This window comes from Mirounga leonina, unplaced genomic scaffold (genome assembly GCF_011800145.1).
Source record: "Mirounga leonina isolate KUSES-001 unplaced genomic scaffold, KU_Mleo_1.0 Mir_82, whole genome shotgun sequence".
Taxonomy (NCBI): Eukaryota; Metazoa; Chordata; class Mammalia; order Carnivora; family Phocidae; genus Mirounga; species Mirounga leonina.
The window spans coordinates 36,860,322-36,878,351 of NW_023270825.1; the positions used below are offsets into that span (position 1 = coordinate 36,860,322).

General features: G+C 35.8%; 1 protein-coding gene across 1 annotated transcript in view; it reads left to right on the forward strand.

The window, feature by feature from the left end:
* KCNH5 (potassium voltage-gated channel subfamily H member 5) overlaps positions 1-18,030 on the forward strand; it is a 294,759-nt gene that overhangs the window by 189,666 nt on the left and 87,063 nt on the right. The window contains exon 8 of the mRNA XM_034992617.1: positions 4,595-4,794. Coding sequence (XP_034848508.1) covers positions 4,595-4,794 — 200 coding nt within the window. The remainder of the gene's footprint in view (positions 1-4,594; positions 4,795-18,030) is intronic.

An 18,030-nucleotide genomic window follows, 5' to 3' on the forward strand; every position in this document is an offset into this window, starting at 1 on the left:
CAGCATGAAGCCTGATGCGGGGCTCAATCTCATGACCCTGAGATCATGACCTGAGCTGAAATCAAGAGTCAGACACTTGACTGACTAGCCGCCCAGACTCTCCTCCTTCATGTCTTAACTATCATTATTAAATAGAAATAGAAAGGAAAGATATTATTGAATCACCTATATAGCCTTAAGTGTTACCAGAAGTGTCTTCTCATATCAATATTTTAAATTGTTCAGTTTAAGGCCACTGCTTAGCTGGGAGCTCAGCTATGGCTATTGGCTAGGTGTCTTGATTGCTCTTCGTGTAGGCCTCTCTACAAGAATGCCTGGGATCCCTCACAACATGGAAACTACATTCCAAGAGCAAGTGTTGCAAAGAATTGCAAGTTTCTGGTTTCTTAAGGCCGGGGCCCAGATACTGACATAGAAGCATAGTAACTGTATTCTATCGGTCAGTCATAGAGCATGCCTGGATTCAAGGGGAAGGGTGTAGACCCTGCTTGTCAATGGAAGAGGTGTCAGAGACTTGTGGCCATCTTCAATCTACCATAATTATCTTCAAAATAATTTCTTTGTGTGAATAAGAAAATATAAGACTTTTTAGATAAGATTATTACCCAACTGTATGCCAGAATTACCAAGACTTTAACTGTGATAAGTTTGCCTTGTCTAAAATTGTCTTGAGCCTAAAAGGCTATGGGAATGCATATAAAAAAGGCTTATCAAATTTTAATAAATTAGCCAAATTATTATTAGTAAAGTAGGTGAATTGACTATGTAGCACTGCATTCAAGGGGTAAAATTATGTAACAGGCCTCTATAAAACTGGCCAGGCCAAGCACAGGCATTCATGTTTGATGAATGATAATGGGCCTTCCCAAATTATTTATTATCTTAATATAGCCAGGGCACGTATCACCTTAGCTTCTAAATATTTTATTCTCCTACTCATGTTAATAATGTGTATTCCTTCTGTGTTTTTGTATCACCAGTAGTGAGACTTTGATTAGCAAAAAGGATGTTTCTGAAAAACTGTTTCTTAGGTTTTTGGTGTGTGAATATACTGGAAAAAAATATTTGAACACTTACTATGTTCCAGAACCTGGTCTGTGTTCTAGAAATACAGTAGGGAGCATAGAAGACAAGGCCTGAAATACAGCAGAATGACAGGGAGGACCACTGTTCTCCAAGGGATTAAAAAGTACTTAAATAAAGAAGAAAAGATTAGTTGATGATAGCCACATTGTTGTCAAATATAAGGTTTATAAAAATAGACATTTTGGGAGGTGCCTGGGTGGCTCAGTGGGGTAAGCATCTGACATTTGATCTCAACTCAGGTCTTGATCTCTGGGTTGTGAGTTCGGGCCCCACATTGGGCTCCACACTGTATGGAGCCTACTTAAAAAATTAGGCATTTTGGCAAATGCACGTAACACAGAGATGTGCGCATTTATCCTGGGAACACAGACTGTGGCGGGACACAGTTTTCTTGCCTGCCATGGAACATTGTTGCTTGCTCTTACTATGGTTTTTGAAATGTATGCTAGTCCCAAGCATTGAGAATATTTTTAAGGAAGAAGTAGTTTCTTTTTAAAAAAATACAGATGTATTACACAGATCTGTATATGTGATAAGATTTTATAAAATTATATATCAAAAAATGAGTGTGTGTAAAACAATGGTGAAATATGAGTAAGATCTATAGTCTTGGTAATTGTATTGTGCCATTTTCAATTTCCTGGTTTTGATAAATGACTTTAGTTGTGTAAGATGTCATCACTCTGAGAAGCTGCATGTAGGTGCATGTGAACTTTCTGCACAGTTTTTGCAACTTATTTCAAAGTAAAAAATTTTTTCTCTAATGTAAATACACAAAATTGAATGTCTTATCTTAAATTCTGACCTTGTTTAGTCCTACCCAGTGTAAGCCACCACACTCCCATGAAAATGGAAAGCAGAAGTGGTTATCTTTGTAATATGCCAAACTTAATGGGATGTTGATTATATTCTTCATTTATTAATGCTGCACACTTTTAATACTTTGGCAGTTTTATTCATGTTTTAGTGCTGAAACTTTTTATATGAGCAGAATGTGTGCATATTTAATGTACCCAAAAAGATAAAATGTGTGGTAATTTGTTAAACTAAAAGGCAGTAGTAAGACACTTTGGCAAGTACAGCATATTGCAAGCATTTTAGGGAGCCAAACAAGCTGAACATGTCAAAATAATAGGTGGCTCTGTGATATTTATTGACAACTTATAATAGCTGAACACTATTCAAAACAATGATTATAGCATTATTTCATTAACTTCTGAAATGTTCATTATTTTAAAGACATAAATTCTCTTTATTTCTCTTTTCTGAAAATGAAAACTTCCATATTTTGATATATGATTCGTCTACCATTAATTTGTTTACATTTCTTTGTCTTTCCTGATACCAACAATGATGGAATAGAGATATTAAATCTGTGATTACCTACTTTTTTTGTTTTTGTTTTTAAATATAAATATTCAAAGATTTAAAGACCCATCTTGCCATTGGCAACAACATGGATGGACCTCGAGGGTATAATGCTAAGTAAGATAAGTCAGTCAGAGAAAGACAAATACTATATGATTTCACTCAGATGTGGAATTTAGGAAACAAAACAAATGAACAGAGAAAAAAAAGAGACAAACCAAAAAACAGACTTTTAACTGTAGAGAAGAAACAAACTGATGGTTACTAGAGGCAGTGGGTGGGGGGATGGGTGAACAGGAGAAGGGAATTAAGAGCACACTTATCTTGATGAGCACCAAGTAAAGTATAGAATTGTTGAATCACTATATTGTACACCTGAAACTAAATAACTGTATGTTAATACACTGGAAATAATTGAAAAATTAATTAATTAATTCCCAGTTGAGAAATGTCAGCACTATACAGTTCCTAGTCAATTTTGTTTTTGTTTGTTTTTTAGCAAAGCAAGGTTTATTGAGCGATAGTAAAATAATAGTACAAAACTCCCAAAGAGGAAGCGGACCCAAGGAGGTTGCCTTGTTCCTACTCAGTTTTAACACAATATCATCGGTCTTAAAAATTGTTCTGAACTGGCATCAAAATGCCTAAATAACAGCAAAAACAAAAAACAAAACAAACTGAGTAAATGTTATAAAATCGCAGCTTTCTGTTGTGAATTTATAATTTGTTGTATTCAAAGAACAACTGTTCTTAAAAAAATGAATGATTTCTGAAAACAGATTAAGGTTAAGTTGCTTTACTAGCTTGATTTTATACCACTGTCATCAAACGGGATTTGGCTGATGAAACTGCAAAATGAATCCATACTCAGTTTAGAGGAGTCATTTTTCAAATGCTTGGAGGATGTAGAAAGGAAGTGACCACTGGTGATACTACACTTATTTGTGAAATGCTTATGGAATGTACATGGTTGCTAAATACTGTGTTTATGAATATTAAGGGGAATAAAGTATTGCCCCTTTTCAAAAGAGTTTACTGCCAAGCAAGGAATGGAACCAAAGGGACAGGATAGTGTGGGGTGGGTGGGATTGGAGGTATGTTGAGTCTGGGTTGAACTCAATTGTTTTTAAAAGTTTTTACAAAATGAGGTTAACATTGTAGCCCGACCACATCCGGAGAGAGAAGAGTTGGTGAATTATGGGTTGAGGGAGGGTCCTGCTGCATTCATAGGGCTCTGATGATAAATAACAGTGGTCTGCAAGTTGGCTTTACTTATAATTAAAATGATGGAATCAAAAACCTTACAATGCTGGAATTAAACATGATATTATTATTATTTTAAAGATTTTATTTATTTGAGACAGAGAGAGAGCATGAGTGGGTGGGGGGAAGGTTTAGGTGCAGAGGCACAGGGAAAAGCAGACTCACTGCTGAGCAGAGAGCCTGATGCGGGGCTTGATCCCAGGAGCCTGGGATCATGATCTGAGCCGAAGGCAGATGCTTAACCGACTGAGCCACCCAGGCGTCCTTAAACATGATATTAAACATGAGTTTAATAACTGGAATTTTCAAGCACTTGCAAAGTTTTAATTTAGCTATTTATTCCAGTCCCATTTCCTTATTTAAAAAATGGAACTCTTTAATTTGTCTTTACTCCCTATATTTCTGATGTTCTGTTAAAAATATTTATTAGCAGAGAAGTATTCCAAAAAGCTGAAGAAACAAGCAATGAAAAAGAGCATACATTTCTAAACTGGATCTTCAATCCCTGGAAAATTTAAATTGATTAGGCTTCATTCAGGACGACAAGACAGCAGGATGTCTTTAGTCATAAGGCTAGAATTCCTTAGGCAAATTATAACTCTGCCTTATCTAATTCTTTAGGAAGTTGATTAGCCTGTCTCATGTTTTGCCACATTGACTAGGATGGCACATACTCATGAAGTTGTGTTTCTCAGACTGAAGGTAACAATTACTGAGTGAATACCAAATTCCAGGCACTCTTCTCAGGGGTTAACATGCATTAATCTCTAAAAGTTCATAAAGACATCTCTGTCAGATGATTCATTGATTAATAAATATTCATATTTATTTTTCACTTGGGATATTTGTTTTATTTTCATTATTTCTTCTCTTTCAGCTCTTCTTTATGCAACTATTTTTGGAAATGTTACTACAATTTTCCAGCAAATGTATGCCAACACCAACCGATACCATGAGATGCTGAATAATGTGCGGGACTTTCTGAAACTCTATCAGGTCCCCAAAGGCCTTAGTGAACGAGTCATGGATTATATTGTCTCAACATGGTCCATGTCAAAAGGCATTGACACAGAGAAGGTATGGGATATTATTGTTGTTATTTATTTTCCATTTCAATAGGATCTTCAGATGCCTGTAGCTCTTCCACTCATGTATTGCTTGTATAATTGCTTTGTGTTACTTTGTTTTTCGTAAGTGACGTATCAGTCAATCGTAGTATGTATTGAGTGCTTAGAAGGTGCTAAGCACTCAACCATTAATCATCAATTTAGAAATTGTTGTTTCTGAAAACAACTAATTACTCCATTTCCCTAAAACACTCATTACCACTCAGAGTAATTTGCTGCATTCCTCTAAAACTAACAGTGCTGCCATCGCTCTGGTCAGTTTTATTCTTGATTTCTTCTTTGACTTTTTGCCCATTTAAAATTTAGAAAGAAACTTTCTTGCTTATAAAGTAAAAAAGTGATATGTCTTCTATGCTGTCCTCCACTTAAATCTCTCCCCTCTCTCACACATGTTTATGAAGAACATACAATTCTTTATTTTCCTCTTTTCCTTACATAAATCTATAAAGTGGATACCAGGCTCCCCATTCATCTGACATCTCTAATGTCTTCCTTGTCTTCTCATGAAACCTTTTCTAATTTTTCCCATCTCTCTTATATTAGAAAGGAAGGACCCCCAAAAAACCAAAACAAAAAAAAAAAACCAAAAAAAGAAAAGAAGGACCCAAAGTCCTCCTTAAAATAAACAAAACCAAATTAAAAATAAATAAATTCTCACTTCCTACACCCAGCTGATTTACATCCAGTATGGGGGATGACAAGTGGGGTCTGCACAGGAGTTTTAGAGAAAACCCATCTTGAGCTCTTTTTATAAGCATCACGGGAGATGATTATTTTTAGGTACTAAATTTTGACATGATAATCAGATAGTACATTACTTTCCTTGTCATTTCCCACAAATTCGATTTGTTCTTTTAATCATATGATGTTGACTTGGAGTTTTTCTGAAAGGTCTGCTCAATAAGCACCTTTTGTTGTCAAAGGGAAAGAGCAAATGAGCAAAGTAGATATTCAGTCGGAGGAATTTCATTGAGGTAATTTTAAGCCACAGCAGCTGTTGTTAGGAGCAGATGGTTGAGGGGATATTTAGGGGTCAGACATGGAAGAGTTGAGGGAGGAAAGCCTTTACAGGAAGTGCAGGTGAGATACTTGGTGGGGGGTGGGGAGGGGGTAGGAGCAATTATTCGAGGAATCATGAAAGAGGATGAGATTTCTCCCTCTTTCAACATCTTACAAGCTGCAGTATTAATTTTCTAGTTAAATGGCCATTAAAATGGAATGTATGACTACAGATGGGAAAAGGACAAACTACATTCTGTGGAATTTGATTTATATATGCCTGAGCCAAACAATATATGGTTATAGGGAGGGTATCCAGAGAAGGAAGAGAATCTTCCTCAGGGATACAGGTGAGACTCAGTGTTTAAGACATCAAATGCATGATGTTCTTTGAGGTCCACATTCAGTGAAACTGCTACATGGCGTGTCCACTTCCAGACACACCACATGCCAGTGTATCAGGAAACAGTTTCTGGGTTCCTAGTATTTACCACTTTTTTTTTTTTTTTGGTGTTTGTTTTGTTTTGTTTCGTTTTTTTTGGTTTGCTTGTTCATTATTTGTAGTCACAGAAATGTACTTCTGATCAGTAGAGTATCCACAGAAAGTGGAGTAATAGGAAAAAAAGATTGGGAGGCTAATATTAAAGGTAAAATAAAATGTTAGTTCAAATGAAAAGATTCTTTTTATTTATTTATTTATTTATTTATTTATTTATTTATTTATTTATTTATTTATTTATTTAAGAGAGAGAGAATGAGAGACAGAGAGCATGAGAAGGAGGAGGGTCAGAGGGAGAAGCAGACTCCCTGCTGAGCAGGGAGCCCGATGCGGGACTCGATCCCGGGACTCCAGGATCATGACCTGAGCCGAAGGCAGTCGCTTAACCAACTGAGCCACCCAGGCACCCTAAATGAAAAGATTCTTAAAGAAATAATTTAAAATATTAAAGTGGATTAGCTTTTGGATAAGAAAAAAATCACAGATGTGCTTCCTAACTGAAAGGGGAATCCAGAAAGAGTAGTTTTTTACTAAAGGGGGAAGCAGAGTTAAATAACTGGCAAATATGAAAGGTTTGTTGTGCATGTATAAAACCTATCTAAAGTTTAATTTAATGTGGCAGCAAACTCTCCATGCCTGTATTGATTTCTCCCAGTCTGTAAGAAAATCCCCACCCAAATGTGTGAGAACTAGCTGTAACAGAACTGTAAATAAAGGGATATACGCCAAAGTCTGGGCCTGGGACAGAGTTATAGGAGATTCTCTTGAATTGTATAGTCAATGAGGATGAATTTAAAAATGCATTCTTACAGAAACAGACTCAGAACAAACCGATGGTTACCAGAAGGGAGGGGGGTGGGGGATGGGTGAAACAGGTGGTAGGGATTAAGGAGTGCACTTGCTATGATGAGCACTGGGTGTTGTATGGAAGTGTTGAATCACTACATTGTACACCTGAAACTAATATTACACTGTATGTTAACTAACTGGAATTTAAATAAAAACGTTAAAAAATGCATTCTTAGCACGCCATATGCTCTACTGAACAAAGAGAAAACAAAAATTGTCGTTCAACTTTTGGGTTTAGTAGAGAAACTCCAACCAGAGCAGAAGAGCCACATTTTTGTTAGGCATTCAGTAATTTGACTACATAGTGTACATATAACTTTAAAATATGGTAATAAAGTATCAAAGTATAGACACAAGAATTATTAGCCAGAGCAAAGAGTGGGAATAACTTCTCAGAACTAGATTTTACTATAGATAAGAACTGAATTTAAGTTAAAGGACATATCACAAAGAAGGAATTGATATATTATTTCATATAATTATAAAATGAGCTAAAAATTTCAGAAAATATTTAATGAGGGTTTCCCATGTGGCCTAACATATCAGATGGACTGAGTCAAATGTAAAAAATAAGAAACCATAAACTAATAAAAAGAAAATACGTGACCATGTTTACTTTATCTTTGTACATATTAAAGCAATGGAATACATAACAAAGTGATAAATAGATTTGGCTAAAAAATGTAAAATCTTTCACACCAAAAACCATGAAAATGAAAATGAGATAGAGTATTTGCAACAGATATCGCAAGTGAAAGGTTAATACCTTAATATGTAAAGTGATTTTGTAAATGAATAAGAATTAGAATACCTGAGGAGAAAAATGAGCTAAGTACATAGTTAATTTATATAAATATACAAAAATACAAATTAGCAATAAACATATATGTTATTTTAACTTGTAATAAATAAATATTGAAACAGCAAGAGACCATTTTTAATATGTCAAATGGACAAAGATAATGTCCACTCTTAGCAAAAGCTGTAGTGACTAACACTATCATAAAATTGTGGTTTGTGTGTAATTTAGTGTGGCATTTCTTGAAAGCAGTTTGACCAAGATAATATCTTAAACTGGGGTATATTCTAGAACTAAGTCCTTGTGCCTGTTCCCTTTTCTGTTCATATTCTCTCCTTCAGTGATATCATACAATCTTATGACTTTAAAAATGTATGCTAACACTGCCCAAATCTACACACTCATTTGGATCTGTTCTTGAACGACAGACTCCCCTATCCAGCTGCCTAATCACATCCAGTGAAGCTGTCCAGAACTGGGTGGCTCTGATGGTTAAGCATCTGCCTTCGGCTTGGGTCATGATCCCAGGGTCCTGGGATCGAGTTCCGCATCGGGCTCCCTGCTCGGAAGGGAGCCTGCTTCTTCCTCTCCCTCTGCTGCTCCCCCTGCTTGTGCTCTTTCACTCTCTCTGTCAAATAAATTAAAAAAATCTTAAAAAAAAAAAAAAAAGGCTGTCCAGAACTGAACTTCTCATCATCTCCCATAAACCTGCTCCACGGGCCTTCTTCCCTAATGAAGTTAATGGAAACTCCACCCCTCAGTTGCTTAGATAAACCTCCCCAGATTAAAACCTCCACCAAATCCTGCTGGCTCCATTTCCAGTTCTCACCACTCCATTGCCATCTCCTTGTCCAAGTCACTATCATGTTCTACCTGGGTTACTGTATAGCCAAATAACTGGTCTGTCCCTTTATAGTATATTCTCGGCACAGCAGCTTTTGAGTTTATATGGCTTTCATAATAAAGCTTTCTATCTATCCATCTATCATCTATCTATCTATCATCTATCTATCTATCTATCTATCTATCTATCTATCTATCTATCTATCTATCTATCTATATCTATCTATCTATCTATCTTCTATCACATATTTGTGTGTACTGCAGGCTTTTTTGAGAATAAGAATAAAATTGAGCTTGTTAAAATACAAGAGTGGAAAAAAGGAAATGAAAGATTGATGGTAGTAATCAAATAAATTCTGTAATTCACAATCTTAGCAATATGAATGTATTTGAGGATGTAGCTTTAGTAAACAGCATCTGAATTTTAACAATTATCCTGTATTTGATGTCAGAGTCCTCTATTCTACTTCCTCAGTAAGCCAAATACTTTCTCTTACTATGTTTCTTATCTCACATTTTGTTGATAGTCTCTTTCAGATATTTTATTATGTTGGTTGTTATCAGATTTAACTATGAGTATATACTGAAAAAGATTGAAATGTACAAAGTCAAATTTCTTTGTTCTAATGCTTCTCTTGTTAGTTCTGAAACAGTGAGATTTTTTTCAGTTGCTAGTACAATAGAACTTAATGATGCATTGCAGCTAATTAGAGAAGAACCTTCGCCCTAATTACTGACATTTCCTTTTATCATTTCCACAAATTTAGTTTCATAGATTTTTTGAATTCAGCTTTACCCCACAAGCAAATTAATCACTGTGATGTAATTCAGTCTTACCTTGCCTTATGTGAATAATGCTTTCTTTAATACAAATTGTGGCATTAAAGTCAGGACTGACATGAAGATTGTAGCATTTCTATCAGGAAAGTTTGCCTTAGGCAAGATTTTCTATATGGAACAGTACCGAGATTAATTTTATTTAGTTGAAAGTATTTTATTGACTACTAATTGCTCTATAGTTGCTTTAGATTCTTTTCAAATTTAATAACCAAAATCTGTCCTCTGGGCTTTGCTGCTCATAACATCCTGTGCACTTAAAAGACTGAGAAATGGGTAGAATGATTGAGGATTTAAAAAGGAAAAAGGAGATTATGGGAAAAAAATAGAAAGGATGATGAAGCTTAAAACCTTGTCATTTTTTATTTTTCACTGTCTCACTTTTTTTTCTAACATGTAATTTGAAAAAATCAGTAGAAAAAAGCTCTTTGGTCTTCATTTCTTGTTTCATGTGTTTTGTAATAAGCATAAAGTCTCAGTAGGAAGATGTCATTATATGAAAAGTTCTGGCAGAAATATGCAAAACATTCAGGCAGAAATACACCTTTAGAATTTAAACAAATTGAGATTTGAATATTTTAAAATCTTAGATTATTTTTTTAACCAAATCTATCAAAGAAGTACTCCACTTCTTCCAAATATGGTAGGCAATATATTTTGTTTCTCCTATAAGTTAAAGTAACTTCCTTTTAGCCAATTTACTTTTATCTTTTTTTTAATTGAGAAAAGCATGTCTAAATATTTTTCTTTGTATTCCTAAATGTGAAAAACAGGGATGACATTTTCATACCTGGCCTCATTTTCTTGGTTCAATATCTGAATAATTCAAGAGGTTCCTATGGCGATGTACAACAGAACCTAGGAGTGAAGGCACCAGCCTTCCAAGAAAAACTCTACAGACAAATGTACTATGTTAAATAGCTCATGTAAAGATATACATGTGAATATAGTAAAATGAAACTGAATTGGTCTTAACATGCATTAAAAGCACTCTTGTCTTTGGATCAAGAGAGGTAAGAATCATTCCAGTCCATGTTAATCAGATCATACATAAAATATTGTGTTATAATTCTAGCTGGATATTTTCATTTTTATTTTTATTTTTTTATTTTTTTAAAGATTTTATTTATTTATTTGACAGAGAGAGACACAGCGAGAGAGGGAACACAAGCAGGGGGAGTGGGAGAGGGAGAAGCAGGCTCCCCGCTGAGCTGGGAGCCCGATGCGGGGCTCGATCCCAGGACCCTGGGATCATGACCTGAGCCGAAGGCAGACGCTTAACGACTGAGCCACCCAGGCGCCCCATAGCTGGATATTTTTAAAGAAATACTATCAAATGACAGCACACTTACCAGAAAATATCCATGATGGCATGAAGTTCTGGGAATCTTGTTATATGGTGGATAATTAAAGGAAACATGAATATTTAGTTTGGCTAATTGAAGACCTGGGGAGAGATATGACAGGTGACTTTTAAGTATTTTAAAATGCAGTGATCTAACTGTTTTAGGAGAAAATTAACTCCCTGCGAGTAAAGGATACAGGCCGAATGTAGTACAAAATGAACTTGCACGTCCTGACACTAATTTAGTAGTATTAAAGATATTATATGATAATTGTGTCTGAATGATTTGGAGTACTAGTATGTATCATATCTTATTTCAAATTCAGACACACATTCAAGATATTCTATATAAAAATTATAGAGTAAGATTCTATGGTGAGTCAGTAATTATTTCTCAACAATTTTTTATTACTACATCTATGTACTGTAGTTTTACAAATGGAACTAATTTTTAAAAAATTCTGAGGAACACAGAATCTCTGATGGGGCTAAGCTAGGCCATGCCCAGGAGACAAATGGCATATTTTTTCTGTGGTTGTTTAGTAACCTGTTTATTGAGCAAAAGAGACTGCTTAGTCTATCCTTGTAAGGGACTACTCTTCAGCCTGGAGAAGCATCATGCCCTGAGTTCCTGAGAACTCTGAGCTTCCTACCTGTGTAGAAACGTGGTAAGGGAATTTAAATATTGTCATGGCCATGTGTGTGGCTCATTCGTTACCCACTGAAATAGTTTGAAGCATTCAGAGTCATTATGGACATTCCTCTGTCCTAGCTGACCTTATAGGCTTTCTCTGAAAATGTAGACTTTTATCTGAAACTTCAATTTTATTTTTCCTTCCATGTATCAGAAATTAAAATAATACTCAAGGGTTTATGAGAAACATTACAAGTTAAGGAAAACTTTAAATATTTTCTGAAATTTTTAATATTTTTCATATTAAAATTTAATATTTTCTCTGATATTTCAGAACATTCAAGTGTATATGTAGTTTGTCATGGCTTTTGGCATAGTTCAGGAATGCTCCAATGCAAGATTTATATTACTGTTAGCTGATATAATTATTAGTAAACTTTCTGTGTGGTAATAGGCAGTATTATTTTGCTCTGGTAATGATAGGGAGGCATTGTGTGACTAAAATAAGCCCTGAGTGACCCAAATCTCTCTCCAGGAATGTTAAGTGTATTCTTTTATTTATAATTTTTTTTTAGAGAGGGAGAGGGAGAGAGAATCTTAAGCAGGCTCCATGCCCAGTGCAGAGCTGGACTTGGGGCTCGATCTCTACACCCGTGAGATCATGACCTGAGCCAAAATCGAGTCAAACGCTTAACCACCTGAGCCCCTCAGGTGCCCCATAAGTGTAATCTTTTTATGTACCATGCTGAAATTACTTCAGTGCAGTAGTGTGGGCGGGCTTGTATTTCATTTTCTTACCAATCTGCCACTAGTCTCTGAGGAAGGGACTAAGAAATCATTTGATATCTATAGTCTAGGAATGAGAAGAAGGACTTGCTTATTTAGGGCAATGGATGACTTGTGCAGTAGCATGGCTTTATATAGACCAGGAGACTGGGTTTCATTTTTCTGTGTTCACATCTGTGTTGGCAATGCAAACACCCACCTTACTTTTGACAGGAAGATGAAAAGTACCCATGTAGTGCCTGCATAAGAGAAACAATAATAAGTGCTAACAAGTAATTTAGTCTGTGGCGGTTATAATTTATTTCTTCCTTTACCAGTTATAAATTATGAGAACTTGGTCATGCCTGGCACCATTTTTAATCTTAGTCTTCAATCTTAGTATTCAGTGCGTCCTGTCATCTTTAAATATAGATGAAAATAGAACCTCAATTGTAGAGTAATTTGGATGAATAAAATATTTCTATATACATACACACTGAACACAAAAATGCACAAACATATTTTAGACTTAGGGGAAAAATTAAATCGTGAACGAATCCACATGCTGCAGACAGTGTTATGATAGGAGTAGGTGTGTGTATTTGTTCTGAGCTGCCTTGATTGATCTGTTTCCAGAATCACACTAGAGTAAATCTTCAGAAATGTCTACTGAGAAACCTATTTTTGAATGAGATTATAGTATTTCCTACAAATTTTGCAGTTTACTAGACAAAGGTAGAATTATGCAGATGGTTGGATTTTATAAATGGAACTTAAAAAAAAAAAGATGTCTCCATTCCTGTGATTTCTGTTGTTATTATTTGACTGTGTTTGTTATATTAGAGTCTTCTTCCAGGGCTCTGTGGCTTTCTAGTCCTTAGCCACTTTCCCATCTCTTTTCTGGTTCTTATGATAATGCCTAAAAGATGCCTGTATTTTGGCTCACGCTGATTGTTTTTTTTTTTTTTTTTAAGATTTTATTCATTTATTTGACAGAGAGAGAGATAGCAAGAGCAGGAACACAAGCAGGGGGAGTGGGAGAGGGAGAAGCAGGCTTCCCGCGGAGCAGGGAGCCCGATGCGGGGCTCGATCCCAGGACTCTGGGATCATGACCTGAGCTGAAGGCAGACGCTTAACGACTGAGCCACCCAGGCGCCCCACGCTGATTGTTTTTTTAATTTTGGATTCGTTTATAGTTTTGGAAGTACTGAAAAGCCACTTTTAGCTCCTTTACTGGTAGTACCAAATACCCATAGGCATCTCTGTCTGGCACAGCAGAAGGCAGCAAGAGGGTGGAGAAAATAAATACGTGAAAAGAAAAAGAAAAATTGTTATGTAAGAAAGAGATTCCTCTAGTTGTTCACTGCCAATTGCCTGAAATGCTACTTCACTCCCTCCTCCTGGGCATGGTCCTGGAGTCAAGGAGAGGAAAACACAGCTATGCAATCCGGTGCCTTTCTCTTGGGTTTTGCTTTTTATGAGTCTTGACCTGTCTTGAGACTGAGACCTTCCGGCATTCTCTTCTTTTGTCACATTAGCATTCTTCCTGATTTCTTTATATCTGGGATTTTCTTGAGGAAGTCTTCACTTCCCTCATTTCTCCTGGGGTATCTCTGAGATACAGAAGACATCCATTAAAGAAGAATCTATGTTATGGTAGAATTTGCAAATAGGAAAATAGCCATCCTCTAAAATTTACATCCACATCAAACAGAACCATAGTTTTGTAGGATATTGTAGTAATTGCTATGGAGTGGAAAATAAAGATAAACACAGTCCATGCTCTTGTGATGTTCGGCGTCTGATGGGGGAGGGAAGACTTAAAAAACCACAGAGATAAACATAGGATTCCAAATCGTGATGATCCTTGAAATACAATATAGGGAGCTATGTAAAATTTTTAAAGGAGAGGGGGATGAATCTAATTCAGGTTGGAAGGATGTGGGTCAAAGAAGGTGATAGAGAAAGCAATAGAATTTGGACATAAAAGCTTGTTAGAAACTGAAATTCTTCACAGATTTTATAATAAAACACAAATTACCTATGTGCTAATCATCGTTACTGATTTGAAGTTGGAAAAGAATAGAAAGAAGAAAAAGCAAAGATCCAGTTAGTCCATTAAGTCCTAATAAATTATTAATTAACCAACATTAACTGCACATGGCTTGTACATTCCATGTGCCATAGAATAACTTAAACTGATCTTTCACATTGGTTAAAAATCTTACTCTAAAACCAATAACAACACATAAATTATCAATTTAAGTACTGACCTCATTGGTACCCTGATCATGTTTAAATTAACCAACACATATCTGTTTAGAACTGGGTCTGCTGCCTTTGTGGGCAAGTGTCAGAGAATAATACATTCATGATCCGAGTATAGCTTTATGCATTCTGTTACCACTTCTACCAAGGATGAATAAATGTTAGAAGAATATTTTGTAACTATCTTGTCTATAAAAGGTTTATTTTACATAAATGTTTTGTACATAGGTACATATAAATATTATGTAAATATAAAATGCTTATAATACATAACTGTTATGTAAAATTAGAAATAAGAGCTAGAAAAGAAGAAAATATAATAAATAATCCATAATCCCACTACTCATAGAAATATGGCTTGCCACATGTGTTCTGTGTGATTTTGTGAACATATATTTATATTATAAATATATGCTACAAAAACATTTGTATTCTATTTAACAGTTATAGTATATATTTTTAACCTCCTGTTATTGGATATTTAAGATGTCTAATAATTATATTAAGATAAACACTGAGAATGGGGTTTGGCAAATCAAAGAGTATGTAAATTTTATTGTTTATATTACTTTTATAGTATTGTTGTCTGTTTCCTTTGCTGTGCAGAAGCTTTTTATCTTGATGAAGTCCCAAAAGTTCATTTTCGCTTTTGTTTCCCTTGCCTTTGGAGACATGTCTTGAAAGAAGTTGCTGTGGCCAGTGTCAAAGAGGTTACTGCCTATGTTCTCCTCTAGGATTTTGATGGATTCCTGTCTCAAATTGAGGTCTTTCATCCATTTAGAGTTTATCTTTGTGTATGGTGTTAGAGAATGGTCGAGTTTCATTCTTCTGCATGTGGCTGTCCAATTTTTCCAGCACCATTTGTTGAAGAAACTGTCTTTTATCCATTGGCTTTCCTGCTTTGTCAAAGATTAGTTGACCATAGAGTTCAGGATCCATATCTGGGCACTCTGTTCTGTTCCATTGATCTATTTGTCTGTTTTTGTGCCAGTACCATGCTGTCTGGTGATCAGAGCTTTGTAATATAGCTTGAAATCAGGCAACGTGAAGCCCCCAGCTTTGTTTTTCTTTTTCAACATTTCCTTGGCGATTCAGGGTCTTTTAGTTTATTTCTTCTAAAAGATCAAATGAGCTATAACCAACATAGGTTTATATGTGTCCTTTTTCAGAATAACATTGTTAATATTGGGCATCAATCTTTTAATTTTTGTGAGTTGAATAGGGCAACAGTTTTAGTGTGTTTAATTTCTACTCTTTCCAACACATTCAATACTATAATTATTTCCATTTGCTACATTTACTACTACAGAAATAGTCTATAAGAGATGAAATGACTTATTTTAGGTCACATATGATGAAATTAGGTTTGGGTTAGGTCTGTATCACAGAGGTAATGCTCTCAGGCATTCTGTTCCCTTGTTGCATATTATTATCAACTAATGTGTTACATATTAGTGACAAGTATCTCCTTATCACACCTGAATTTTTCCTGGTTTTTTTTTTTTTTGCAAGTGTTTATTTTTCAAATAGTTTCCTTGCTCTTCCAACTTCTCATTTTCCTATATCGCCAAAATGAATCCCATTAGCATTTGATTAGAATTGCATTATTATAATGTCAGAGTTAAACCATACCGCAGAGACCATCTGAAAACTTGGGCAGGTCGGTCAGGATGAGGTAGAGTGGGCTCAGGAGAAGTAATTATAGAGCTTGGACATAGCTCTTCCAGTGCAAAGTTGGAAGTTCCACTCCTAGAAGGATTCCACAGTTTGGGTACAAACTGGAGGTGGGGGGGCGGGGGTTACGATGGACAAAATGCTAGACTAGTCACATTCCAGCTGGATGATCAATCACTTAAACTCACTCAGATTCAGGATATATCTTCTTTCATGATATTTCCATTTCTAAGATTAAAATTTAAACATATATCTGAGAAGTGTTTGTGAGAAATATTAGTAGTTTCCTTTTCACACCCAGGAAAAATCAGAAGGCAGTCTAAATTAAATAGTATAATATTGTAACCCTGTATCAAACTTTGTCTTGGGACACTGAATGAGAAAGTAATGGGAAGCAGCCTTCTTAGGGGAAACTAGTCACCCTTAGCAGAGAAATAACCCATCCCAGCCACCAAGTCACACCCAGTGGTTTCAGTTTAGATTCCTCTTGCCTAGGGCACAATTTAAAATGCCAGTACATCCAAAGAGACTTTCCCCATTTAATCTGACAGTTAGTACTTGGCTTTAGAGTGTATAGTAAAGCAGTAAAATCAATGGTCACGTAATTTTACATGTGTTTAATGATTCATATACTTCAATAAATCACAGAGCACAATATGATTAGAAGCAATTCATTTATTCAACCATTCTCAGGACAGTTGAGAACCATCCTTCCATATGGTAAGAAAATAAACAAAACCCAAACCCTAAATCCTCTTTATTGTTAACGGTAACACTTCATTATCATTTTAATTTTCTGTTAGAAGGACTTTGATTTAATAATGGTTTATTAGCTTTGTAATACAATTTTGTATGGTTAGAGGAGGTAAAATTCTCTGTGCTGAGAGCTGAAGCCTGACAAGAAGTTTCATCAAGAATTCATAAGTATTGGGACACCTGGGTGGCTCAGTCGATTAAGCGTCTGCCTTCAGCTCAGATCATGATCCCAGGGTCCTGGGTTCGAGTTCCTCATTGGGATCTTTGCTCAACAGGGAGCCTGCTTCTCCCTCTGCCCGCCGCTCCCCCTGCTTGTGCTCTCTCTCTGACAACTAAATAAAATCTTTAAGAGAAATTCATAAGTATTTAGGTAAATATTGATGTATAGGTTGATGTTTAATTTAAAGATCTGTTTCCTGTTCCAATTTTTTTTAAAGATTTATTTCTTTATTTGAGAGAGAGGGAGCAAGTGAGTGGGAGGTAGGGGTGGAGGGAGAGAGAATCTTAAGCAGACACCCTGCTGAGTGTGGAGCCTGCCATGGGGCTCAGTCTCATGACCCTGAGCCAAAACCAAGAATCAGAGGTTTAACCAACTGTGCCACCCAGGTACCCAATTTTCTGTTCCAGTCTTGAATAATAAATGTTGATTAAGCCTCTATTTAGATTCAAGACATTGTTCTAGCCTCTGCAATGCAATAGTGAGTGAGACGGTCCTGCCACTTTGGACTTGCATTATAGCAGGACTGATCAAATCAATTTCTGCTTTCTTTGACCTACTGATACTATTTTATGGTTACACCAAGAAGTACTTGACTTCAGGGCCTGGAACACCTGGAAGAATGCAAACCAAGAACCAGAAGTAATGGTTCATGTAATGGCATTTGGTGCATATAATGGCAGAGAAAATGTTTGATTCTG